The sequence below is a fragment of the Astatotilapia calliptera genome, chromosome 4 (genome assembly GCF_900246225.1).
Source record: "Astatotilapia calliptera chromosome 4, fAstCal1.2, whole genome shotgun sequence".
In the NCBI taxonomy this organism is placed as follows: Eukaryota; Metazoa; Chordata; class Actinopteri; order Cichliformes; family Cichlidae; genus Astatotilapia; species Astatotilapia calliptera.
The window spans coordinates 20056969-20082898 of record NC_039305.1 but is presented as its reverse complement, the minus strand read 5'-3'; the positions used below and the strand labels follow the sequence as shown (position 1 = coordinate 20082898).

General features: G+C 40.4%; 1 protein-coding gene across 4 annotated transcripts; it reads left to right on the top strand.

The window, feature by feature from the left end:
• The first annotated feature begins 3336 nt into the window (after window positions 1-3336).
• Window positions 3337-19547, top strand: LOC113020997 (trichohyalin). 4 transcript variants are annotated; one of them, XM_026165340.1, is made up of 17 exons: window positions 3337-3452; window positions 3954-4014; window positions 5414-5750; window positions 5952-6054; window positions 6177-6312; window positions 7176-7285; window positions 7442-7701; window positions 7889-8091; window positions 8320-8430; window positions 9723-12644; window positions 13888-14035; window positions 14218-14323; window positions 16441-16597; window positions 16845-16931; window positions 17224-17365; window positions 17521-17603; window positions 18596-19547. In XM_026165340.1, exons 1-17 carry the CDS (start codon window positions 3433-3435, stop codon window positions 18650-18652), a joined length of 5043 nt encoding a protein of 1680 aa, XP_026021125.1. In that variant the 5' UTR covers window positions 3337-3432; the 3' UTR covers window positions 18653-19547. The 4 variants fall into 4 exon arrangements, with proteins under 4 accessions (XP_026021125.1, XP_026021126.1, XP_026021124.1 ...); XM_026165341.1 differs by having other exon boundaries at window positions 7868-8091; window positions 9747-12644; XM_026165339.1 differs by having other exon boundaries at window positions 7868-8091.
• Window positions 19548-25930: the final 6383 nt, after the last annotated feature.

Below are 25930 nucleotides of genomic sequence, written 5' to 3'. Positions count from 1 at the left end.
CATGCTGCATTCACGTGACGTGGGATCATAAACAATTATGTCCGTTAAAGACCTGTTAAAGTGGGTCTTATAAAAGGAACTTGCTGCTTACACGGGGTTTTTTTTTGTACCTTTTCTGCTCATTTTGTATTTTTTTACAATCCCTGTGAATTATTATATCTTTGCTACTTTATTTCTTTATTATTATTTTAAAATAAAGTTTAAGAGAATTGAAATGTAAGTTTTGTTGTTTAATTCTGGTAGGAATAGGTATAGTATAAAGTCTCTAAATACAATTGCTATAAAATATATTGATTTGTTCATCCGTCAGTTTGAACTGATAAATGATCGGCCCTGTCCCTAACATCTTCATCTGTCACACCAGCCCTCTGCATGTCCTCATTCATGGATGAGGTCTCTGAGGTATTTTCTTTTCCTCCTGCCTGTCAGCCCCATTTTGCACTATCCCTCCTCTGCACATGTCCAAAACAGCTCAGCCTTGCCTCTCTAACTTTGTGTCCAAACCACTCGGCCTGAGCTGTCTCTCTCATATACTCATTTCTAATCCTGTTCATCTTGTCCTTCCGAGTCAGTGCCAACATCTCTAAACCACACATCATAGCTACACTAATACCTTAAATCACCCCTGACACTTGTCCTCACCTACTCCACCTTGGCTTGCACTCTCTTCTTCACATTTCTTATGCACTGTCTATTGCTTTGGATGCCTGGTCACAGGTATTTAAGCTCATCCACCTTCACCACCTCTGCTCCCTCCAGCTTCACTATTACACCTGTCTACCTATCAGTCACACACGCATTCTGTCTTGCTTCTACTGACTTTCATTTCTCTTCCCTCCAGTGCAGAGAAAACAGGTTTGTAAAAGTGTGTCGGAATTGCATATTCAATATCATACACACATATATGTATGATATATGTGATATATGTGATATATATATATCAGAATGTGAGACAGAATGTGAAAAAAAAATCCATGAATCCACATGGTAGGATTTGTAAAGAATTTATTCGTAAATTAGGGTGGAAAATAAGTATTTGGTCACCTCAAACAAGGAAAATCTCTGGCTATCACAGACCTGTAACGTCTTCTGTAAGATGCTTTTCTGTCCCCCACTCGTTACCTGTATGAATGGCACCTGTTTGAACTCATCATCTGTATAAAAGACACCTGTCCACAGCCTCAAACAGTCAGACTCCAAACTCTGCCATGGCCAAGACCAAAGAGCTTTCGAAGGACACCAGGAAAAGTATTGTAGACCTGCACCAGACTGGGAAGAGTGAATCTACAATAGGCAAGCAGCTTGGTGTGAAAAAAATCAACCGTGGGAGCAATCATCAGAAAATGGAAGACATACAAGACCACTGATAATCTCCCTCGATCTGGGGCTCCACGCAAGATCTCATTCCGTGGGGTCAAAATGATCATGAGAACGGTGAGCAAAGATCCCAGAACCACACGGGGGGACCTGGTGAATGACCTGCAGAGAGCTGGGACCAAAGTAACAAAGGTCACCATCAGTAACACACTACAACGGCAGGGAATCAAATCCCGCAGTGCCAGACGTGTTCCGCTGCTGAAGCCAGTGCATGTCCAGGCCCGTCTGAAGTTTGCCAGAGAGCACATGGATGATACAGCAGAGGATTGGGAGAATGTCATGTGGTCAGATGAAACCAAAGTAGAACTTTGTGGTATAAACTCAACTCGTCGTGTTTGGAGGAAGAAGAATACTGAGTTGCATCCCAAGAACACCATACCTACTGTGAAGCATGGGGGTGGAAACATCATGCTATGGGGCTGTTTTTCTGCCAAGGGGACAGGACGACTGATCCGTGTTAAGGACAGAATGAATGGGGCCATGTATCGTGAGATTTTGAGCCAAAACCTCCTTCCATCAGTGAGAACCTTGAAGATGAAACGAGGCTGGGTCTTCCAACATGACAATGATCCAAAACACACCGCCCGGGCAACAAAGGAGTGGCTCCATAAGAAGCATTTGAAAGTCCTGGAGTGGCCTAGCCAGTCTCCAGACCTCAACCCCATAGAAAATCTGTGGCGGGAGTTGAAAGTCCGTGTTGCTAGGCGACAGCCCCAAAACATCACTGCTCTCGAGAAGATCTGCATGGAGGAATGGGCCAAAATACCAGCTACTGTGTGTGCAAAGCTGGTAAAGACCTATAGTAAACGTTTGACCTCTGTTATTGCCAACAAAGGTTATGTTACAAAGTATTGAGTTGTATTTTTGTTATTGACCAAATACTTATTTTCCACCCTGATTTACGAATAAATTCTTTACAAATCCTACCATGTGGATTCATGGATTATTTTTTTCTTCACATTCTGTCTCTCACAGTTGAAGTGTACCTCTGGTGCAAATTACTGACCTCTGTCATCAGAGGTCTGAGATTATCACTTTTTTGCCCCACTGTGTGTGTGTGTGTGTGTGTGTGTGTGTGTGTGTGTGTGTGTGTGTGTGTGTGTGTGTGTGTGTGTATATATATATGTATATGTGTGTATATGTATATGTATATATATATGTATGTATGTATAGATAGATATAGATATATAGAGATATAGATATAGATATATATATCTATATATATAGAGAGAGATATATAGATATAGATATATATATATCCTAAATGTGTGATTTCATGCAAACTGTGAAGCGCGAGCTGTTTTTAAAAAAGTGCCGTACAAATAAAGATATTATTATTATTATAACTGTATCACAGTTACACCTTTCCCCCCGTACGACTAATTTATGGCACTTTAGCTTTCATTTCATGGTGTGATATTTTAAAATATGTTTAACAGATATAGAATTTGTCTTAAAGAGGGAAATGGAACATTTGCACACAAGAAGGGATTTTATCCAGACAGGTGTTTGTGTCTGAGAAATTGCTCTTGATAGCTCAGGTCAGGTCACAGCTCAGGGATTCGCAGTGGCAGGCGCGTCTTCAGCACATCAAGCGTACAGTCAGCGGACGATAACCCAGGACACAAACTGAGCTTGTGTGTTTTTCTCCACTATACACTTGTGCCTATGTGAGAGGAATACTTGACAGACATCAGGAGTAGGCTATAAGGACAATGTAAGTCTACATTAACTTCACTAAAATTACTGTGTAGTAATCCAGTTAAGCTGTTGACCTAATCCTGCAAAACTCTAATGGAGTTTGCCAACTCACTGTGGGATTACGTGTGCGTGTGCATGTGATGTGTCTCTCTGGGACTCTGTGGTACAGACCTGTATGTGATTTGCTCTCTCTCTCTCTCTCTCTCTCTCTCTCTCTCTCTCTCTCTCTCTCTCTCTCTCTCGATCTTGCCAGAGTAAAACAGAGCTCACATCTACCAGACAGATCACAATGTGAGCCAAAAGTTCTTGCGTTTAGTTAGTCTCTGTCAGGGTGTTAACCTTGTATGACTGAAAATGATGTCCAAGAAGCCAAGGTAGGTACCTATTTACTTATTTATTACATTAAAACAAGTCGATATGAAGACAGGTATAAACTAAATGTACCTTATACAACAGTTCTTCTAATTTTTGGCTTTTTTTCTCAGTTAAAGTAAAAACTTTAGCAGATTGTTACATCATTATGCTTGTTAACCTCATAGTCTTTCATGAATCAAACCTAGTTTGATGTTTGCTGTTTACTTGGCATGTGAGCCTCATCGTTATGTTTTCATGAATAAAAGTATCTGCGCAGGTTATCATTTTGACCAGCAGCAGTCATCACTGGCTGTGTGCTGTTGGGTTTATTTCACAAGCTCTCTTACAAGTAAAATATAATATCAATGCAGCTGTTGTGAAACTAGTAATATGAAAAAGAAAGGTAGTATCTTTATCTTTGTAACCAAATAAAACAATAACATTAAATAAGTGTTTTGGGAAAGTTCAGGTTGTCTGTTGCCAGGATTTATGTGAAGCTGCCTTAATCTTATCTATCGCAGGTGGCAGGAGACCCCAATGAACACTAAGACCAACAATCCCACACAGAAGAAAGGGGGAAAGGTAAGTGCAGGTTTAAAACTCTCAGTAAAATCATTTAGTGTTGCTTTTATAGATGTAATTACGGGGATTATTATATGTTAAAATATGTTTACAGATTATAATCCAACAAGTTATTTTCAAACATCTAAATATTGTAATTTAGGTTTGACAGGACACTGGTCTCATCCTTTTTAAACCCTTCCTAACATACCTTAGATCAGGGGTAGCAAGCCTTAGGCCTGGAGGCTAGAAGTATCCCGGAAAATACTCGAATCCAGTCCACTGGATGTTTTTGGAAAATTTAAAGGAGCACATAAATGAATGAAATTGCAGAAAAGTTCCTGTTTTTCACTATCTACAATAGAATTTTTTTTTTAAATGTGTTCACAGTAAAATAAATAAATCTAATAAGAAATTTTCTGTGAATTACCAAAATGTTTTGTTTTAAAATTACAGGGTTGTCTTGACAACAAGCTAGCTTTAACATTTATTTCTTACAATTTAAGCCTAAAGAGTCGTGCTAACAGATGTATTTCATTAACTACAGCAACATTTCTTTATCATGTAAAAAAAACGAGCCGTTCTGTTGCAAGTGCACCTCTTTTTTGTTCTATTTAGATAACTCGGGGATTAAATGTGCAGTTTAACTACTTTACACTGATGGAAAGGGGTGTTTCACTGGGAGGTGTGGGCTGTATGTGGGCCACAATGTAAATGAGTTTGACATTAAACCGCACTGCCAAGCTTTTAGTGAAAGAATGTGCTGTGTTATGCTCACAAACAAAACAAAACAAGTATTTCCTTTTATGATTTGTATTGATCATCTGCAGCAGATACACATTACAGTTGAAACAGCACCCCTTTCTTTAGTCTCAGACTGTGTAACCACGCACAGTTCCCTCAGACTGAGTGCATGTTTTTTGTTTTTTGTGAGATTTTCACGCATTTGATTTTGATTTACGTAGCCATTAATGGCTAAAGATCAACATGGTGCAGTTAAAACCTGCACATATCGCCAAGTCAGGACTTAGTCGAGCATCTTCTAATTGATTTCTCTGTCGTGAGATCCAGCCGCAGATTCATTACCTCTGCAGTTAGTGAGGGTGCATCTACTGAGACTGGAATAGATTTGCTGGCTCTCTGAGTGCGCTCAAGCGCTCAAGTGTGATTAAGTTTACAGCTTGTGTGTGTGTGTGTGCGTGTTCATGGTTGCAGTGTCGTCAGATGGTTCTTAAGCAAATTAAGAGCTCCGATCAGGATTAAATTGTGCTCTTCATTGTGTGTGTCAAAGACGGGAAGTTAGGATGGGAGGGTGAACATGAGATATAAGTGAAAAACATGCAGAACTTCATCATTTTGTGATTGATTTCTCCTCACACAACCACTGAGGCTCCGTTTTCTCTCTCTATCACTTACGTAGGACCTCACATCACTACCAGCACCTGGAGGGAAGCAGGCCGGCAGCAGTGTGTCTAAAGCCGGTGTCAGCAGCGGACGGAGCAGCAGCCTGGGCAGAGGCAGCAACTTAACTGCAGCTGTTAGTAAAGTTGGCGGGAGTTTGAAAAGAGGCAGCCTCAGCCACCCGGGCTCTGCTGGTCACCCGGTTGCCAGACAAGCATCCCACACAGCCAGAGCAGGTCCCCGCCTCTGCAGCAGCCGAAGCTTTTCATCCCTCCACACCACCTCCCTCTCTGCTGTTCCCTTCATGAGAAGCAGCCGCTCTCTCAACAGGCTCGACCAGAAATCTGCCGGAGAAGGTAACTCCACGCATGTTTCATCTTTGTGTCTAGTTTTCTAGTTTTAAAATAAATATTCAGACTATCCATTAAGGCTAACTTCCTAAATAGTTTTCTTAATCTAAAGATGAAGAAGTTGCTGATTTAGAAAGAAAATAATGATAAATACACTGAAAAGGACTCACAGATTGTTTTTTATCTTCACTGCTGCCTTTATGTCAGAGTCAGACGGTGCATTAGGGAAGTCACAAGCTAAGAAAGGACAAGCCTCTGGGAAGAAGACCCTGAACTCTAGTCGGTTGTCTTCCTCTTTGGAGAAAATCAGGTTTGGTTAAATTCGTTTAAAACGCTGAAATGCTGCTGTTTTTCTAATGAAAAATAAATCTTACATATGGTCTGCAGTCAGTATTTCCTGTTTTGTCCATCTGCTTTTATGTTTTTAATCAGAGGTAGCAAAGAGCCATGCCATGGAAATAATGCTGACAGAATGAAAACAAGCAGCTCCCCTCAGCTAGCAGAGCCTTCCTCCTCTTTGGTTTCCACCAGTGCACAACACCATCACTGCATCAAAGCAAAGAAACTGGTACTGTTAATTTTGAGATCTTATTTATGTATATATGACAGTTTTCTGTTTAAATCTTAACACGCTCATGCTGATGAGCTACAGACCATTCTGTAAATATCTTATGATAGTCGGTTGAAAATCACTCCACATAAAGGCAAACCCAAGAATTTAAATATCCATATTTATATATTTAGACAGTAGGAATGGTCCTGGCTGGAGTTATTCAGGTTATTAAATCTGTGCCACAGGCATCTGTCATTGGCTTTGCACCATTCACTATTTTTGAGAAAGGACAACACCTTTATTACACTACAACTCCCATTACTGCCCTTAAATGTGGGCGATTGTGGCTCAAGAGTTTGCAGTTCGTCTTGTAATCGGAAGGTTGCTGGTTCGAGCCCCGGCTCCGACAGTCTCGGTCGTTGTGTCCTTGGGCCATTTACCATTTAAATGAGCAGTTACTGCATAAAACAAAACTGACAATAAAGGGCAAGCATCTGTGCATTAGTGCATGGGCTGGGTAGCAAGAATCCAGCTTGTTATTTGCTTCCTTCTTGATTTTTTTAATACATTTGTAATACTTTAATGTTTCAGATCATTAAACAAATTTTAATATTAGTCCAAGATAAGTTGAGGAAATATTAAATGCAGTTTTTAAGTGATGATCGTTTATTTCGAGGAAAACTTGTTTGATATTAAACATTAAAGTGTGACAAATATGCAAAAACCCAAATTTATCACAGCCCTGTAAGTTTTCTAGAAAAATAACAAAGTCATCCAACATTTTAAGTAAAGATACTGGTGTCACTGCAGTGGGAAACCGTTTTAAGCCAAAAAAATCCTTAAAGGTTCGGTGATAAAAACTGTGTCCACTTTCACAGACCACAGACGGGGTGTACACGCTGTGTGCAATGACTGCTGGGATGAAACGGAACTGGGTCCACGCAGTGTTCAAGAACGTGCGGCCCAGTTTTACACATGACAACACAAGGTAGACTTTTTTAAAAGATAAGTGCTGCATCATTGGAGTGCTGCATTATATTAATATATATTCTAGTGGGTATGGGATGATTTTTGGAAGGTTTATGATAGTCTAAATACTTATAATCAAGCTTAGTAGATGAATTTACTTAAATTGTACTCACAGCTCTCTTTCAGAGCCGGAGACTCAGCAGCTGCAAGAACATGGAATGAGCAACCAGAGAGAAGTTTCACATCAGCAGCAGGAAAAAGAGGACTCCAAAGTGCAGGTAGAAAGAGTGCAGAGCTCAGTCAATGGAAACGCTTCATTGTCTCTTCTCCCTGGCTTACCTGGTGCTCCAGCTCCTACCGATTCTCCATCCCAGGTGGAGGAGGAGGGCACAGCTGCTCACCAATGCTCATTTCTTAGTGGAACCACACAAACTGGTGAGCCATTAAACGAACTCAGACTTAGGTAACTTATTCAATGATCTGCTGTGAAATCTAAAATCATATCTAGTTATACTGACACATGCCATAAATATGAATCTAACAGAATGTATGTTAACATATTATATATATATACTTTTCTTTTTTTAAAAAAACAAACAAGCATGTGGTCTTCTGTGCAAAGGGTGGGAAGAATGCCAAAGTCTCAGCTCAGTGGTGCTGCCAAAGGACGTGGTGAATGACAGTTTGAACATGCAGACTGCAAGTGAATATCAGACTAAACAGAGTCTCCAGAGGGAAGACCAGCAGGTAAACAGCACCTGTGATTGCACAAAAGTTGAGGAAACTCTGGCATGTGAGCAGCAAACTGGGCAACTTGTCAAAGAGGTGAGATTGTATTTGCATTTCCACCACAATAACAAGAACACACGTGATATATTTTCTTATGCATCAAACCAAAAAGCAGAGTCCAACTTATATAGGTACAAAAGTCTGATCTTTGGTCTGCATTTTTAGGAAACATCAATACAGATATCTTTAATCTACTAAAGAAAAATGAATGAATGAATCAGTCGAATAAATGAACACATCCAGTTTATTACTCTTTTTTATCAGCTGGAACAAACTCAGAGGGAACTGTCTCGACTCCAGCAGTTAAACAGGAATCTGCAGGACGAGCTGCAAAGAGAGAAAGAGATCCATTCAAGGGATTGCTTTGGCGCACAGGTATAATGCATGAGACTCCTTAAGTCTTCTATTTAAATCTAGATTATATCAATTTTCTCCCAGAATCCACACGAGTCAGCTCACCACACCGGACTCCGTGCACAGGGACAGACTGTTGAATATAACAATAATTCCAAACTGTAACAAGAGCAAGAGTAGAGCTTCACTGTCTGCTTTCAAGGCAACAACCCAGCAAGACTAACCCACTGTTGCTTCCTTATGAAGCTGCCCAAAGAAGCTCATCAGAGCAATGCGGAAAGGCCAGCACACACACACACACACACACACACACACACACACACACACACACACACACACACACACACACACACACACACACACACACACACACACACAAAGAAAGAGGGAGAATGGAGACAGACATGGGTACATGACCTGGGACACAACTGGGTTACAGGATATTGAAAGGAGGCACAAAAAATGAAACTAAACTCACAGAAACTAGAACAAAGAACATAAACAGCAGACTGAAGCTCAAACACAAAACTTATCATAACTTAGAAAACAACATATTCAGACAGACATCGTTATATTACACTTTCAAAAACGCAAGTCCAGAAGTCAAAATCTGACTCCGGGACCGTGACATATATCTAGTCCGATGGCAGACTTTCCTTCAGAGAGCATATTGAGCACTTGAAAAAAGGGAAGGTTAGGCTGAGTTTGAAATAGGGCCTGTCTTAATGTATCTGTTAAGAAAACACATGTACAAGCTGCTTTTTTAAATGCGCTTGATTACAGTTAAATAATTTACATGCAGGCAGCTTGTTCTGTAAAATATGTCAATCCAAACGTGCTGAGCTGTGTGCTGTGCTGACTGTTCATGAATAATGCAACAGTCGAAAGTAGCTTTTTACTTGTTGACTTCCTTTCATACTGGTGTGGATTCTTTGGCAGGTCTCCTTTGAAAAATAAAAGGTAAAGATTAAATTAAAATAAATAAACAAATAATAAATAACTAAATAAATAGTGATTTCCCTCTTTGTTGGAACAAAACCAGGGAAGTTTAGCAGTTAACCATCAGCCATGGACACTGATAAATGCCATGATAGTATCAATTAGCAAGGGCATTGTTGGCTAGTAGTGATATTCAGTTTATATTCCGGTGCATCCTTAAATGTTGAGCAAATTTCCAAGTTAAAATGCTTTAAAGCAGCAGATTCCATCCATGAAACGTTAACTTTTCTTTTCTGTCAGAGTTTCTAGCCCTAATACAATACAATACAATACAATATAAAGTTTTCTCTTAATCAAAACCTTTTGTCTTGTAGAATAACACCAACTCATCTTCACAGCAATCTTTGGCTCTACAGCGACTGCAGAAGATAAATCAGGACCTTCGCTTTGAGCTGGAAGCACAAAAGAGAAGTCAGGAGGAAGCCAGAGAGGCAGAACTACGGCGAAGAGTAGATCTCTTAGCCCAGCAAGCTCAGCTGCTGGTTACGGGTGACGCCACTGCACTCGCACAAGCCCATATCGAGCAAGATCGCCAGAGGTTTGAGGAGCGGCAGGTGGAGTGGGAGCGCTGTGTGGCCTCACTGAAGTCCCAGCTGAACATCAGCGAGGAGCAGAGGAGGGAGTCCGAGTCTCGCTTGACACAGCTTCAGCAGGAATTAGATAGCTACCAAAACCTTCAGCTGGAGGCTGAGAAGCTGCGGAAAAATCTTGATGAGGTGTCAGCAAAGCTTCATAACTATGAAGAGACTCAGGCTCAAAAAGATGCTCGGCTACAGAAGCACCTCATGCTTCTTCAAGCAAGTCAGGAGAGGGAGCGACGGAGCTTGATGGCAAGCCTGGCGCAGGCTGAGCAGCATTCACAAGATCTCCAGGAGAAACTGGACAGGTCTGAGCAGCAGGTGGAGAGTCTCACTAAGACCCAGACGTGGACGAGAGAAATCGAGGTGGCACAACGGCAGCTTCAGGAAGAGCTGGCACGTACAATATCTGCCATACAGCGACTCCAGGAGGAAAGGGAGCAACTCGATCGTCGCTGCCTTGAGCTGCAGGATCAGTTAGCAGAGGCAGACAGGGAGGTGGGCAAGCTGCAGGAGCGCTTGAAAACAGAAGAAACGCACTACTACAACCTGGAGCACACGTATGAGAGAGTCTGTGAGGAACTGCAGGTGGCACTGGGAAAACTGCAGCAAAGGGAGTCTGATACGCAGGACATAAGAGAAGGATATGAGAGACAACTTGATAGGAAGGAGCAAGAGCTGAGTGAAGTTTTGCTAAAGATGGAAGTCTTGGGTAACAGCTTGGAGGAGACGGAAGTGAAACTGAATGAGGTGCTGAAAGCATGCACCTGTGCCTCTTCTCAGCTGCAGGATAACTCAGCAGAGACTATTCAGCATAACAAGAGGCAACAGCAAGCAACACAGCATATCAATGTGGAAAAGGATATAGACAGTTACCAGTTGTCTAACAGGTCCAATATCGCAGATGTCAGCCTGATGAATTCTAAAGAACCTGCAGAAAATGGCCCAAAATCACTGGATGAATCATATCAATACCTCATCACTGCAGGAGATGACCCAGAGCGCTTTATGTCTGTAATCCAGCTGCTTGAAACCAAGCTTTATGTAACGGAGGAGAAGCTAAGAGACATCACACAAAGGCTGGAGGAACACCAGAGTCACATCAGCTGCCGGGACCCCCAGCTTTGCTCCCAGCTGACCCAGAGTCGAGCGACTACCCAGCACCTCAGTCTACTTCTTCACAATCAGGCCAAGAAGAGCCAGCGCTTTGCCCAAGAGACAGAGAATCGCTGCAGGATGCTAGTCGGCAGGTTTCAGGTGGCTCAGAACATCATACAGGCCTGCAGAGAGAGACTTCATGCTAGTCCCCTCGATATTCCAGACTTGGAGAAACAGCTGGCTACGGTCGCTGCCTGTCTTCAGCAAGGAGAGAAAGATGCAGTGAAACACCAGCATGAATCATATAATGTCAGCAAAGGAGAGGGCAAGATCCTCAATGAAGAGAAATCAGCCGGGGCTAAGAGTAACATGAGTAAACCGACTAATACTTGGTCCTCTTTGGATGAGGGTGGAAGTGTTGAGAGGTGCTTAATGAGGGAAATATTCGTAGTAGAAAAAATCGTGTCTGTCCTTCAGAGCCAACATGGTCAGATAACCTCAATATCAAGAAACGATGAGGGGGATGTGGCACAAAGGTACAAAAACATAATCGCTCGAAGAATAGCGTTAAAAGCACAAGAAAGGATGCGATCTGAGAGAACAGGGTGTGACAGCGATGAACTTTTAGAAAGTTTAATCTGTACAGTTTGTGCTGAAGAGGAGCTAATTTATGCTGCCTTAAAAATTCATCAACAGTACGAGGGTGTGACTCCAGTAAACAGCAAAGACGCTGAGGACCGAATGACGGGTCTGGCAGATATCAGTCCCTCGGAGTTGGCTTCTTATGAGGAGAGACTGCAGGAAGATGCCAGGGGCTTGGAAGAACCAGAAGAAGAGGACCAATCAGATAACAAAAAAATGGAGGAAAAGAAAAAGCCAGACTGGTTAGAGAGGCTAATATCCCGGCTGCAGAGAAGGGCTACATTTTTACACCAGCTCTGCCTGGTAAACTCTGGTGACAGCAGACCTGTCGGTGGTGATGACATGGAGCATAGAGGGAAGGAAGCTGCTGCCTTTGACTTAAAATGTATGCTGGACCACGCAAAGTTAATTTATTTGTCAGAGCGGATGTACATGGATTTAAAGCAGGAGTTTCAAATTGACGTGAACAAACTGGAAGAGCAGCGCAACGATGGAATAGAGGAGCAGGAGGCCTTAAATGACACAATATGCCAGCTTCAAGAAGACAACGGCGCGCTGAGAAAAGAACTGGAGCTGGCTGAAAAGAAGATAATATCAGTAGAGACCGGGAACCAGAAACTCCTAGAAGACATACAGAAGATTGAGGATTATCATGCAGAACGAGTGGAAAAACTGGAAGGCGAGTTTCAGGAGAAGATAAAGGAACTGCAGCAGATCCACGAAGAGGAGATGAAGCACTTACATGGCTACTACACCAAGTCCTGTGTTTCCAGAGAGAAACAGAGCAAATCCCGCACAGAGGCACCTCTTTACATCCCAAATACATCTTGTCTACCAGAGCAGAGTGTGATGGAGCGGGAAACAGAGGAGGACTTTGGGATCCAAATGAATTACAAGAAAGATTTGGAAAACATTCAGGTAACCAAGACTTTGCATCACGTGAGATAATTAGTCTTAAAGTATGTATTTTTAAAATTCATTTTACAGATTTATTTTTCTCTATCAAGTTCAAATTCTACTTTCATCACTTTATTCATTACTTTACTTAGTTGAAGCCTTAAATCAATTAGGGTTACATCAGAATTAGCAAGGCTACAATGTAACTATGGAACAAACACTATTCCTAAAAGTAAAAATACAATCACTCAATCAGCCACAACTGTAAAACCACCTGCTTGATTTTGGTTTCCCTCTTCCTGGGAAATCAGCACTGACTTCTGCCTTCCCCTCAATTCATGCTTACTCCATCTGCCATTACCTATTAGAAATGCTGTTAAATCTAAATGAGGATGTGGTCCCAGCTAGTCAATGAATATACCGCAGCATCCATGATTTCTCAGCAGAACATTGAATTCTAAATAAATAAATGATACTGATTTTACCTGTTGCTGGTTTCAGTGTTATGGCTGCTGGTGTAGATTTCTCTACACTTTACATATATAATAATCAGCCACTTTGTTAGTACCCCAGGCTGGTACAGAGTTGGGCATGCTTTTGCCTTCAGACCTGCCTTATATCATGGCACAGATTCACAGTGATGTAAATTTAGTCCCTATTGATGTGACAGCATCACACATTTCCTGCAGATTTGTCGGCTTTACATCCATGACACAAATCTCCTGCTTCACCAAATCCCAAACTAATTATAGGGTATAAAAATTTGTATCTTGGTAGATTTTTCCAATGCCTGACTAAAGCTGGCAAGGAAACAAAAAAATTGTCTGCAGTTTGTGGAAAATTGTTTTTTACTATAATTTATAGTACACTATAATTTTATTTATTTATTTATTTTAACGGGTTGTACGGAAGCTCCAAACGCAATTTCATTGTTCTTTGACAATGACAATAAATAAATACTTGATACAAAGGTGCTCTGCTGGATTGAGATGTGGCGATTGTGGAGGCCATTTGAGTACAGTTAACTCTTTGTTATGTTTAAGAAAGCCGTTTTGAGTGTATATAGACTATATCAAGCACAAAAGTTATTTTTGGCTGCTCTCTTATTCACAAAGGTCGTCGCAGCAGCTACCTCCCCCTCCTGACACACCACCCAATGGATTTGGGTATCCTCCTAAAATTAAACCTATTAGGCAAATGTGAAAACCGTCACACCACAGAGCCACTCATATCGCACAACAACCACCTTTAAATATCATTATAGGCTTCCTGTGAACAGGAGTTGACTGCTGTGGAGGAAATGCACAGGGATCTGATAGAAGACTTGCAGCAGCAGCATCAGAAGGAGGTGGCTGAACTTCTGAAGGAGAAAGAGCAGCTCCTGCAGGAGGAGACAGCCGCGACAATGGCAGGCAAGCAAGAAAACATGGAACATAAATGCACTGTTGTCAAAACATTTTTATTGCTAAGTTGTGTTTAATACTAATTAATAATACATTTGATTAATTAGTTGTAAGAATGCTATATTAGAGTTATGCCTGATAGGAATAATTCCACCAAGGCAGTACTGAAAGTAAGTTCTGCTTCTCGACAGCTATTGTGGCAATGAGGAGGGCTCACAAACTGGAGCTAGAGAAAAGCAGACAGTCCCAGCGCATCATGGAAAGCGATGATGTCACGCTGCTCCACGGCGAATACGAGTGAGTGACGTGTGGTTTCAAAATGTTTGCCAACCCCCCCCCCCCCCCCAAAAAAAACCAGCTTGTATTTTATTGCAGCATTTACTGTAGAGGTGTTGTACTGCATTTGTACTTGTTACCTGTACTTCATATCGTGAGCAGGTAACAGTGTTAATGGTATGAAATGTTTCTAGAACTGCAGGTTAATTCGTGCTATTTTTTCCCTCTGTGTGCAACATCATTTTCATTTACAGTTTTTTCTGAATGCTTAAACCCTAACTGTGATTCCTGTAGCACAATCTCTAAAACTATTCAGACTTATAGCAAAACCACTCACTGAGTTTGCAAAACTAAAAGCACAAAAACTGCTTTGCACTCAGTTTGCAATTTTGTAACACACACTTTGCAAAACGGTAGGCACAATTCACTGCACAACACTCAATTACCAAATTTCCAACACACTCCTAGCAAAAGTATACACATGTATGGCTATCATTAACACTAATTTGCCAACTGTCTGGCACACTTTCACATGTGAAAACTTTTTTAGATAATTAGTTCACTTTGCAATCAGCCTAAGCACTATAATACAGGTAAGCTGTGTGTGCGGAGTACAATGGAGGGAGCAGAAAGAGTGAGAAGTAGAGGAGGCCGAGGAAGAGGACGTGGAGGTGAAGAAGTAGGATGAAGAGGACGACAAGGACAAGGAGGAGCAAGAGGAAGACGAGGAGGGGGGAGAGGAAGATGAGGAGGGGGGAGAGGAAGATGAGGAGGGGGGAGAGGAAGGGTAGGAAGAGTAAGAAATAGAATTACTGATGACATCAGAGCTACAATAGTGGACCATGTAATCAACCGTGGAATGACCCTGAGGGTAGCTGGCCAACGGGTCCAGCCTAACTCGAGCCGCTACACTGTAGCAAGTACCATAAGGACATCTTGAAATGAGAATTGGTTAGTACAGTCACTTCGCACAAAGATTTGTAGCACTGCCATATGCCAATGAGAAACACACCAATACCATTGATGTACAAATACTGAAATTGTTACTTTACAGAATTGCTAGATGACCAGATGCTGGCAGAGGAAGCATGTTCACTGCAGACCAAGTAACCCATATAGTCATTATGGCGGTTGCAAATAATCCTGTACTTGGAAATAAACACTTGTGTTTGTTTTGATGTGTTTGAATAAACACCAGTACTTGAAGTTTGGATCCCTCTATGCTTATGGATCTATGAGAGAAGTATGAGCTCAAACTGACATAGCCTACCTTGTGCACAGAGAAAGCAAAAGCCAGATGTGTTTTGTATTCATACCATCAGTGTGCAGTTGGCGCATTGTGTGCTTAGTAGATGATGGCTTGTGTGTACTGTTTGATACGGAAACACCATTTTTACGAAGGTGTGAAGAGTTAATCTAGCTGTGTTTGCTTTTGCAAGAGAACTACAATGTTTTGATTATTGGGTGACAGGTTTTCTTATTTGTGTGAAGAGTTTTGCAAAATTAGCCAATAGTTACAAAAAATGTGCTTAAGCAATCAGAAAAAACTGTAACAAGATTGTAAATCTGTGGGATGTAAACTGCATTTTTAGATTTAAAATATGTTTCAATAAAATATTGCTGTTGAATTTTGCTGTCTTTTCAAGTTTTGCATTGTGTTATTGTTTTGGCCATAAGTTTAACAGTTTTGAAAACAGTATGTAAGCACATGCAAAATGTCCTGTACGTACAAAGATTTTTGGCAGTTGTTGTGTCTGAGTGAGAAAATAATTCATGAAATTTGAGAGATGTAGTCATTGAATGCATTTTGTGCCAAAACAATGATAACTGATCCTCAGTTTAGCCCACATAGACTTCTGTTGTGCTCACCGTGTGAGGAGTTTTGCAAAAGTGACCTAAGTATTGAGAAATGTGTCCTAGCGTCTGTAAAAAACTGTAATGAGAGTGGTCATCATTGGAAATCTGTTAAACACAGACGGCAAATGACAAATACACATTCTTTTATAATAGCTGTTTTAAAACACAATCTTTACTTGCAATAAGATTCATGAATTAATAAACCAGCGCAGATCATGGAGGAAGAGACAACTGCTTGCTTTCCCGTTCGTCATCATCTGTGCTTTGCTTTGTCATCAAAGGAAGGAGATCCAGTTATTGCAGAAGGAGCTGGAGATGCTGTCGGTTCAGCACACCGAGAAATGCCTGGAAAACTCTCAGCTCAGAGAGGAACTGCAAGATGAGAGAAAATCAATGATGCAGTGCCAAAAAGAAAACCAGGAACTCAAAAAGAAACAGGTAGACAGACTTCTTTTCACTGAGCTTATATCAGCATCTCAGGAGAGACGCACAGAGAGGGAGTGCTCCCTGCTGTCCATACAACAGAGTCCAGAAAATACAGCTCCTGTATGTTTAATTATTCCAAACAGGCATCAGCAACAGCAATAGTCCAGTTCCTTATCTGCTCATCTCATTTATATTTAATATAGTCAGACGGAAATTATAGGCTGTGTGTGTGTGTTGATACGATTAATCTATGTTACAGGTGATTCTGAGGTCGAGGGAGGCAGAAATTCAGTTTCTCAGACAGGAATCTCATTCTCTCAGAGAAGAGTTGAAGATTGCTCAGATGGTAGTAATTTTAATTTATTATTATCTTTTTTAACTTTGTTAGACTAGACTTTTGTTATATGTCAACTTTTATGTTGTGCTTTATATTTACTTATTTACTGGAATTAGTGGATAAATATAACAGCAAAAAAACAAAAACAAACCCCCCCCAAAAAAACAAGTGATCCACATCAACCATGTTTAATTTACAATTTAACCTAATATCCTGTATGTAGTAATATATATAACCTAATCCAAAGTGTGTGTGTGTGTGTGTGTGTGTGTGTGTGTGTGTGTGTGTGTGTGTCACACAGGACAAAATATATGCTGAGAATAGGCTCAAGACCCCCTATACAAACAGCCAAGGTGAACTCCACCAACATGTCAATAGGCTTGGTGAAGATTTTAAGTTCTCCACCTGGTCTCCAAGAAGAGTCACTGCAGGGCCGAGCCACGGTGAGACACGTTTCACAATGTGAAAGTGTGAAGTGTGTGATATTCATACAAAGTGTGCTGCCTCAGTGTGAAGCCTGATATCATTTATCAGCACATAGGTAATAAAGTTAAACTCAAGTATATACTGTTTTGTCTTTCCTCTTTCCCCCCCTCAGATGACTCTGAGGGAAAGGCAAACACTGCTACTTTTCCAAAGAAATCATCCCTCGTGCGACAAATAAGAGATGTCAGATCGAAGGTAAGAGCTGATGTGTCTTCAGTTTGACCAGAAAGCAAAAGTATCAGTTTTAAAATCTTTAAAAAGTAGATTCTACTGTTGCAATCTTGTCTGCAAACACTTTAAAAAAGCGCACTTACAGATTCCTCTTATTAATTCCATAGAAATGAAGAAGGTAAGTAGCAGTCAGAAGCTGCTAATCAAAGCTTCTGGCTGCTACTTACCTGATCATCAGCAAGAGTGAGCAACTCCATGTAATCAGAATTTGTCTCAGTTTGCTGGTCTGCAGGATTCAGGTGTGTTATAGCACAATGCCACAATCTTCCCAGGAGTGGGCGTCCAGCGTGGACTCCTGGCAGCTCAGTTTAGGTTTGCAAAGATGTATCTAAACAAACCACAAGACTTCTGGGACACCAAAATTGAGATGTTTGGCCGTAATGCAGAGCACCAGAAAACCAAACAGAGCATATAATCGTAAACACCTCATACCAACTGCCAGCACGGTGAAGGAGGGATGAGGAGTTTGGCATCTTGCACTCATTGATTCTACCATGAACTATTCTAAGGTGAAATGTAAGGCCGTCTCTCTGGCAGCTAATGTTTGGCTCAAACTGGGTCCCGTAACTGGACAATGATCCGAGGCACAGCAGGAGATCCAAACCTCAACTTGGCCAAAGAGCTGTGGAGACAAATTAAGAAAAAGCTGTGTATAAAAAAATACTCCCCCTCAAAAAACCTCAATGAACTGAGGCAATGTTGTAGAGAAGAGTGGGCTAAAATTGCTCCACAACAACGTGAGAGACTGATAAAGTCATGCAGAGACTGATTACTTCAAGTTATTGCCGCTAAAGATGGTTCAAGTAGTTAAATGAAGAGGTGTAGTCAGGTTTTTTTTATAGGGGTTCACTTTCTCTATCACATGACTACAACTTTTGCCCTCTATCATGACAAAAGACATTTAACAGATAAGATTTATTATTTAAATCATTTTTGTGCATCTCTTCATTCCTCAGAGTTTAAAAGAGGGCCTTTCTGTCCAAGAAAGGATGAAGCTGTTCGAGTCATTCTGATCCAGAGAAGATGACCAGCTGACATCAGAGCTTTTCAGAAATCTGTTTTATTATAACCTTTTTGTGTGTTGAATGATCAGAACAGGACACTAGAGGGCGCAACAAACACAGGTCATTTTACACATGCATTCAGTGCATTACACAGAGGTTTTGTAACTTAAAGACAAACTGTATTTTTATTGAAACACAGCTCACATAAGCGTATTGGATCACTTGTATTTGACATTATAGGCCACATAACGCAACATTTACCCTTCCAGCAGAGGAAATACATTCCTGAAAGAGAAGAGATGCTACTGTACTTTTATTACCTTCATATTTATTCGAAACAGCTGCTTTATGACTTCAAATAAATGAGCTTTCAAGTAAAACAAGGTTGGTCAAAAATAATGTGGATCTCTGTTTTCTTATTTTTTAAACAACCATTAACTAAAGTCAGTGTTTCTGTGCTTGTTTTGATTTTTCCTACAAACAAAATAACACTGACTGGATTTCACACAATGTACACAATCTTACGCTTTCAGGAAGAAAAAGGGACTTTAAAATCATAATTACCCTGCAAAAGGAAGAAAAACAGTTTAGAATGGGGTAATATCATTTAACATAAACTCTGGTAATGAAAGGAGGAAAGGGAAACATGGTTTCCTTGTATGATCTGTTAAACAGTACACCAAAGCACAGTGTTTACACCTTACTATAATTTGTTGCTTATATATTGCTTAGATCTTATGTGTCTCCTTGTCTATCTGACTTACCTTTTGTGACAGCGACACATCATCTATTTTTGTGTCTCGCTGTGTTATGACAGCTGAACTAAAACTATTAGTCACTTATAATCAGTGAATTTGTTGATTTTATCAGTGATTTATTAAATTGTTTGATCAATCAGAAAAAAGAAAACGATGGCCTTAAACAGACAAATTAAAACAAGTGGAGAGCAATAAAGATTTACTTATATTTAACTGATGTAAAGTACAGCCCAATTTTTTTTTTAAAAAAGCAAGAAAATTGTGTAAAATGTGATTAAAAACAGAATGCAGAGATTCTCTGTACTGATGATGACATATTCACAGTCATTGTAATCTTACATTGAGACACATTATTCTGAAAAGGTTCCATAATTTGTAGACGTAGGGGTTTTTTTGCAGTTTAATGAAACTCTGCCTCTCTTAAGACGGTCTTTTTTATACCCAATCACTAATTTAACCTAATGATCCTCAAACTTCCTCATACTGCTGAATTTTTTTTTTACCACCACTTAATTTTCCAGCCGATTTTCCCAGTCCTGTCACAACATTTTAGAGACGTGTTATTACCATCGAATTAAAAATTACCCACTTAAACATTTAAACTTCTAATGTTTTTATGAGATTTCATTGCATTATGTTTTTATTTACGTTCTTACACACAGTGTCCAAACCTAAACAGAAACCATTAGAGGCATCTGACCTCAGCATGTAAAATGTGACTCTAGTGATCTTATAATGTTACCTGGAAACTGCCCCTTGAGGACAAATGACGCAAAAAAATAAAGTTAACTGAACTCATTTTACATTGAGGCCCACATACAGACCACTTTACACTTAAGTGGACCGGATGAGTGAAATTCCACTTCCTGTCAGTGAAAAGACATTTAACTACATATTCAATAAATTATGATGTCCTAATATAAGATAAAGAAGTATAATTTCAACAGCATGTCTCAGTTTTTCCGCATGATAAATGTTTGAAACACAGAAAACATTCTGGTCGCTCAATGGCCAGACTCTTCCATGTTTATAAAACATAAAGTTTTAGTTGATTGATGTTTTTTTTTTCTTTTTTCTAAACAAAATTTAGTATACAATGAAAAAAAGGAACTTTTGTGTCATTTAATTGTTTATCTGTTGATTAACTATTTCGATGTAGTGTGAATGACTGAGGGGAAGCTAAGTATCAGAAGAAAAAGCTGTAAAACTTTTAAAAATAAATTTAAAAGTCCAAAAATTTATGCCCTCCTTTATATTTTCCAATTTATGCCTTTGCTGGGCTACCTCTGCCCCCCGGGATTTATATTTGACGCCCCTGCTAGTCTGGATCAGGCAACATACCGGTAGCATACATTACTCCAGAACAAAAAAAATCTTTCCAAAGCATAAAAAAGTTGACTAGACTTTATGTTTATGCAGAAATGTTCATTTAACTACTCACAGGACATCCCGTGTGTAGATATAGCCGAGCTGTTAGGGTTACAGGATGAAGCCAGGGTGTCTGGTCACCAAAAACCTGCTGCTGCACAGCTCAGGATCAAACTGTGTGTCTCTTCCAAGGTAGAAACAGTCTTCTAATTACTTCTAAAATAACTGTCTTACTAAACAGACTTGGTTCATATTACTCAAACACAGCTCAGATAACTCCTGAAGATTTATGTATGCTAAAATGTATTTATTAATTAATTAGTGTAATCAGCAGAGCATTTCTAAGGGCTTTTTAAAACATGTTTTTAAGCTTTATTTTTGGGAAACACTGACCCACATCTCCAGAGATCACATTTCTGTCTATGTCACAGCTCTCAGTGCTTTTGCAGAGCACATAACTTTGAAGGTACCCTGTTCTTTGGAGTCGCATTTCCAAAAAGGAACATCGCACCTCATTAAAACCCAACACCCATCTTTCCTTCCCTGTGACTGCCTGTGAAACTCCAGTCATGGTAGTTGACACTTTGAAATACCAAAGCTGATTCTTTGTGTTATGCATCATGGATGTAATTTGTAAGCTGGTGTGTGAAAATCCATGTTCGTTTTATTTTTGGACACAAAGTAAGATTTTGCGTCCTAAAGTGACAAATATGCTTTCTTACTGAAAAGTTAAGTATTTGCTGCAACTCTCGTGTGGCATTTCAGCAAGTGCTGTTGGCAAAACTGATGGAATTGAATGCAGAAAAGTACCATCAGATAAACATTAACTGAATTTCTTTGTAATTTAAGCATTTTATTCCAGATCCTAATGCCCCGTTTCTTTTTGTATCAGCAGGGTGACAGAGTTCCTGGTATATATAATTTTCGAGTTTATATTGCTGCATTAATTAAAGCTCATAAAGTAGATGATTCATGACAGTCCTCTAAATACTTCTACATCTACTCAGTTTTCTTCTTTTGGCTGCCAAAGCAGATGATCTCCATGTTCTCCATCACTGTGGTCATCCTCTTTTCCTCCTGCTCTTTTCCTCTCCACGTGTCCAAACCACCTCGGCTTTGTCCCTCGAACTTTCTCTCCAAAGGGCTGAACCTGAGCTGTCCCTTTGATGCATTCATTCCTAATCTTCTCCATCCTCATCATTCAGAACAGTTACTAGACACTCAGTGTCAACCAAGAACTGAATTTAAATACAAAACCTGTTTAGAAATCATTCTTCATGGCAATAAAACCATTACCATGTACTTTTTAAAATGATCCTCTCTTCAAATAACTATGTAAAATGTATTCAAATTGCTACATCAGAGTAATAGTGACTGGAAAACATAAAGTTTCCTCACTGTATTTGTGTGTGTGTGTTTTCATGTGCACCTGCAGGGTTTGTTCTTAGTCCTGCCCCACAAACTCACCAGGCCCTCATGACTGATCAGCAACTGGTGAAGAAACACCAGTACACAGGTGCACCTGCTCGAGCTGTAAAAATAAGTGGCCCATTTAGCCATGCAAAGATCAATTACCGCAACTGGCTCGGAGACCTGCACAGTCCGCTTCTCCAGTGATACACTTCAGTGCTGCTGACGGGACCACGGCTTTGATTATTTGTGCGACGGGAGCCCAAGTTTGTGTTCTCAAATCGGCACAGAGCTGCGCAAACTTCATTCCCACTTTGATTTGAACCACACTGTTATAAAATCAGGTCTAGAGGCGTGTGACCTACATGCAACTTAACTCAAACTCGTCAGCGTTTCCATGACAATGGATAAATCCTTCGTTGTTCACCTGAGCATACCAGCCTTGGGACCAGGGGTGGTGATGCGGCTGATGGGTGTTTGTGCTGTAAGGAAAATATACCAAGAACAAACTAAACAAGTTTGGTTCATGAGATCTGTTTGTGATTTGACAGACCAGACCGTGGTTTATTTATTTATTTATTTATTTTATATCTAATGACTGATGGAAATAATGTGATTTAAAAAAATCCACACTCTTTCATTATTCACTTGTATAGGGCAGAATAAGGGAAACAAAGATTTAATTAGGCTTTTGACTGAGTACAGTAAAGAGTGACCTGGATTCAACCTCCAGTGTGGAGCTATCATTGCCTCTATGTGTTACTGGAACTGAGAGTGCTTTATTATTATGTTCATTATGCAGGTCTGAAGCATATTCACTAACTGGAACAGGGAGGTTGGAGAACAGCTACTTTCATGTATCTTGTGTATGTTCAGCTTTTTGTTTCTGTCAGTTGGGTGAACAACGCCTCTCTTCCCCACTCACGAACAGTTTGTGTTGGCTGCCAACAGATATTTTGTACTGCATCTCATCCTTCATGTTTGCTCTCTCTCTTCCTTGATCACTGCTGCATGAAACAAGCTTGTCTTGGAGCTTTGCAAAGTTTACACCCTAACTACTCTGACTTCGTTTCTCCCTGCTGTTTTTAACAAGGAGCACATTACAAGCTACCACCAGTACAGCAGTATAGAGTATTGCTGGGTTATTACTGCATAATAGCAGTAATAGTTTTGTTTAACGGAGCTTGAGTAAAAACCGTGTGCCCTTATCCACACAGGGATAACCACGACATGGTGAAACACCTGAAATGAAAGTGTAGTGTGCTGATCAGCATTGAGCTGAGAATCTTAAAGGTGATCAAACACTTGTATGTTTATCAGTGCAGTCGAGCCTGGCCCACTTTATCCTGCTGCAGAGAAGGGCTCTTTAAATAACTCGCTGGGTATGAAGTATAGGCCGGGCACTGGACACACTTTGTCCTGATAGCACACTCCACATCCCCATCTGGGGCCGCCATCCCCTAACTAAACCCATAACCTATTTACAGGTCTGACATCATAGTAAGACTTCATAGTGTACATGTACAGTAATAATTATGAGCACTTAGAGAGCTAAGATCTGTAGTGCTTGTGTTTGTCTGTAGTCTGGCCAATTCTTCATGAATGTTGTTTTTTTGTGTGCATTATCTTGTATGCGAGCCAGTGAATCACATGCAAGATGCTTGCACCCAAAACAGATCCAGTGGGACTAACACTCACAAAGGTCAAATATTATTTCCTATTATATTTAGAGAACTGATACCGAAGCCATCTCGCCTTAGCTTCCTTGCAGGCCATCATAGTGGCTCGTTGCACGTAAACCTTCCACCGATCCCTCTGCTCTGTGACGTTCTCCAGTGAACCTGGGTTAGGCTAGCACTGGAAAGATAATCCTGTTTTTGTCTTGTTTGAGAATTGCATAGTGCTGGACAGCTACACACAGCTTGTAGATAACCCATGTTCAGTCCAACCATGCAATTTTTAACACAAACACACGTAAATTGTGTTTAAATACATTACAATCACAATATTTGTAAAAAAAAATTATACATGTACAAGCACACGTTTACCCCTGTGTTGCATCATCTTCCCTTTCAGTAGCACTCTGCAAATTTTATAGAACTTGGAGGAGCAGCTGCTGCAGTTTTGGAAGCCAAATGTTTTGCAGTTCTTGCATGTTATAAGATTTCAGCTGCCCAGCAGAGATGGGCTTCCTTTGCTCTGTTTTCTTTCATAATCTCTAAATGTTTTCACTTGCTCACATCTGTGGACTAGAGGCAGACTGCTGAGCCACACTTTGTAATATGTGAAAATTCCAGTTTAGCAAATAAGTGAAGCCTTACCTGAAAAGATACCCTCTGGAAGACAGCATATGTTGCTCTAAGATTTGCATATATTCAGTAATTAGACGTTCACATAGGTGCAGGCTATCACTGCCTTGGGCACTAATGCACCGCTCATAACATGCTGGCTTTTAACCTGTAACCTCCACAGACTCTCCTCCTACAGAGGACGCAGCGACCAGAATTACCAGAATTTCAGATTTTCATTAGTCAGACCATAAGAGGTCATCCAGTCATGAAGGTCAGTGCTGCTTTTCAGGTTTCTCTGATTCTTTTAATGGCTCAGAAAATGAAACCCCCAATTTCCAGAAGTTGTTTTTGTTTTTTAAAGCCATCCAAATCATCTAAACCATTTGTCAGTCTGAACATCAGATATTCTTTTTTTGAACTATAAATATACCTTAAATGATTTGAAGCCCAGTCTATTTTTATTTAGAACTTAGACAGTCAATTGAATTTTTTCTAGATATGTTTATGTAAGCATGGTTGTGCTGTGGTTAGCAGTGCTGCTGGTTAGCAGTCCTGGCTTTGCTGGTTCAAACCCAGTCTGTGTGGCATCTACGTGATCTCCCGGTGTCTGCGTGGGTTCACTCCAGTTACTCCAGTTTTCTCCCACAATCACAACACCAGTCGTGTGAAGGCATTTTATACTGTAAGATAACAACCTTGCAAACTCACGTGACTCATCATATGACCATCATTTCAAAATGCTGCTTTGTCTAATCATGGTTACGCACCTTTAAAAACATTGATATTCCTGTTGGGATTAGCGGTTTGAGTTCAGTTGCTAAGTAATGAATGAATCACCCAAACACACTGAATTCAAATGGTAACTATTGTAAGAAATTCGCAACATAGTCTCATTTCAACTTTGTAGGCATGCTGATACCATCCATAGGTATAACTGCTTTAAGCTTCAAGTGCAACCTTTAACAACTTCTCAGTGGCCTTGCAATGTACAAGACGCTGACAGACGTCCTCATTCACTCAGGCACGCACACAAAATTCAGAAACTGCCTACATGGTCTCTTCAAAGTCCAGCATATTCAACAAGAGCTGCTCTGCTTTCTCACTGAGTAAAAATGGAGACTACCCACTCGGTGATCTGCTAGATTCTAGTTAGAAAATAGGGTATACATATGAAGTATAATCTATATTTGGAAATAAGAAGTTTACTCATGCAGAAGCAGTGTGGTGTGTTCTTTAGGCGATTCTGCCAAAGTATAATCAAATACATTGTCATAAAAAAACACAACCCAAAGAAACCAGTGTGTCCCCCATCGCTCTGTGGTACACAACAGCCCTGAATAAGCCAGTCGGTTCTTTCAACGCCACTGATGATCACCTGACTGTCAACACTTTGTAGGGGAAGCGCATGTAGTCTCCAAATGCCAAGTATCTACAGTGACACTGTGGAAGGGAGGGGGAGG

Excerpts from the sequence above, each read along its gene's own strand:
- LOC113020997 (XM_026165339.1), top strand. The coding sequence starts at position 3,433 with ATGATGTCCAAGAAGCCAAG. Across the intron at positions 6,055-6,176 it reads TCCTCTTTGGAGAAAATCAG|AGGTAGCAAAGAGCCATGCC; the intron begins GTTTGGTTAAAT and ends GTTTTTAATCAG. Across the intron at positions 8,431-9,722 it reads GGGATTGCTTTGGCGCACAG|AATAACACCAACTCATCTTC; the intron begins GTATAATGCATG and ends TTTGTCTTGTAG.